General features: G+C 40.8%; 1 protein-coding gene across 1 annotated transcript in view; it reads right to left on the bottom strand.

Annotated features, from left to right (window-relative positions):
* The window catches only part of LOC109526024 (serine protease 23-like), a 4,577-nt gene extending 2,846 nt beyond the window's left edge, over positions 1 to 1,731 (bottom strand). The window contains exon 1 of the mRNA XM_019887020.1: positions 1,541 to 1,731. Within this exon, the coding sequence (XP_019742579.1) occupies positions 1,541 to 1,566 (26 nt within the window). The 5' untranslated portion in view covers positions 1,567 to 1,731. The remainder of the gene's footprint in view (positions 1 to 1,540) is intronic.
* Positions 1,732 to 1,950: the final 219 nt, after the last annotated feature.

Genomic DNA, 1,950 nt, shown 5'->3' on the forward strand with positions numbered 1-1,950 from the left:
TATATATTGTTTTCCCATATTGCAGCCTTTGCAATTTGAAAAAAAAAAATCATCCTACTCCATTGTGATGTCAATTCATTAAAAAGAAAAATAATAATAATAAAAGGCATTTGAAAATCTCAAGCGTGATACAGTGAGGTATTTGAGCCCTTCTGAATGCGTGCATGAAAAACGCCCACGTCCCGAAACTGGCATCATGGATTTAAAATTAACCTCATGGGAGCTGAGCGAGAGCGTTTCATCTGCGTCGGAATTTAGCAGCCGCAGACATGCACTGTATTTAATGAGCAAATATGTCACACAGGGCAAAGTTCAAGTCTTAAGAGGCTCGGATGGAAAATCCCCAAAGTGTCCTTTAGGGATTGGCCTTAAGTCTACAAAACTGCCTTAATAATATTTTCATGGGCTGAATATATTTAGGATGCATAGACGGAGCCAGACTTGAATCTCACATTCTCAACACTTTGTCACTCCCCTGCCCCTCCTTGCGTTGAGCACATGACTTTGGGACCAAGATATACAGCAGAGTGTTGTCATAGGGACGGGGGCTTTGAACATGAATATAATTACATCAACCTGATTAACATTTTTTTTTTCAATAACACTTTTAATAACGTCCACATTAAGAAGAACTTCTCAGTTTTCCTTTCTGCACATTTTGTAAATGTGTTAGCCATATAACAATCATTAACTGATTCATTTCAAAGCTTTAGCCTGAAGTCATGGGAAGTACTTGAATAGATTTTCAGGCGTCTGTGCCTGAGTATTTATTCATCTGTACTTTACTCCCTACCTTTGAAACAGATCTGTACTTTCTACTCCTTACTCAGTCAAAATTGGCTGTTTCCCTTTTTCATCCTCAGTGGATGATGACAAAATGTCAAAGAAAAGATGTAAATGGAGAGAGGTGATGTCAACTGCGGTTGAGATCTTGGTTGATGCTGATTTGACATCTAGGGTCTTATATGGTGGAAAAAAAAAAGAACATGAACCAGTGAGCATTGACAAAACCGATGCAGAAGATATGGAGAAGCAAGATATTCCCTGTCACTCCGAAGTTACAGGAGAGAGTATTTTGCGCGCATGGGTTCATTTTTCTGTTTTGCCAAATAATCAAAACACATCTTTCCTCTTTTGTATTTCATTGACAGTGAACATGTATTTTTACGTTTGCCCACAAGTACCTTTAAGAGTCTCTACTTGTATTCACATTTAATTTAATATAAGAGTTGAATCACTACATCTGCTTTTACCAAAGTGCTTTTCTTTTGACAAGTATAAGTGATATCTATACACAAGTACTTTTTTTTGTGCCTGTGGTATCTGTATTAGAAAAAGAGAATTTCCCTTGCGGATGAGTGTCTGTCTGTCTAATCAATATGTACTTCTGTTTAAGTACAGGGTTTGAGTACTTTTAACCTCCTCTGCAGTCCAGCACAATGAGTCTTAAAGGTAACTTTGACAGGTGAATAATTTAGATTCGAGCAGATGCAGTAAAATACACTTGATTTGGACACACACGCACACACACACTACTTGCCGTGATGTTCCAGTGTGGGAGCACATCTTTCATCCAAGATGAATGCAGACCGTCCAAGGATAAGTATTTGGAATTTATATCGTCAACTTTTGAGTGGCAGGAGAAGGACACGACGTCGCCGTACTAAGCCCGAACCGATGCATCGAGTCGCCCTTTGACAGCGCGCAAGGATGTCCTGTGGGCTGCAACGTCGCGTCGGTGCACGCAGGAGGAGGAAGAAGTAGAGGAGGACGGGGGAGGTCTCCCGCTGCGTGTCTGCCCCCACCGTCACATCTGCAGAAAGAAATTGTGCAGGTCAGTCACGTGACACAACAAGTCGACACCGCTCCATGTATACAAACGCGTACTCTGATCCGATGCATGTGGAGGACATTTCCGTGTACAAAACACAAAAACATGAGCTTGTTGAT

The sequence above is a fragment of the Hippocampus comes genome, unplaced genomic scaffold (genome assembly GCF_001891065.2).
Source record: "Hippocampus comes isolate QL1 unplaced genomic scaffold, H_comes_QL1_v1.1 scaffold261, whole genome shotgun sequence".
Taxonomy (NCBI): domain Eukaryota; kingdom Metazoa; phylum Chordata; class Actinopteri; order Syngnathiformes; family Syngnathidae; genus Hippocampus; species Hippocampus comes.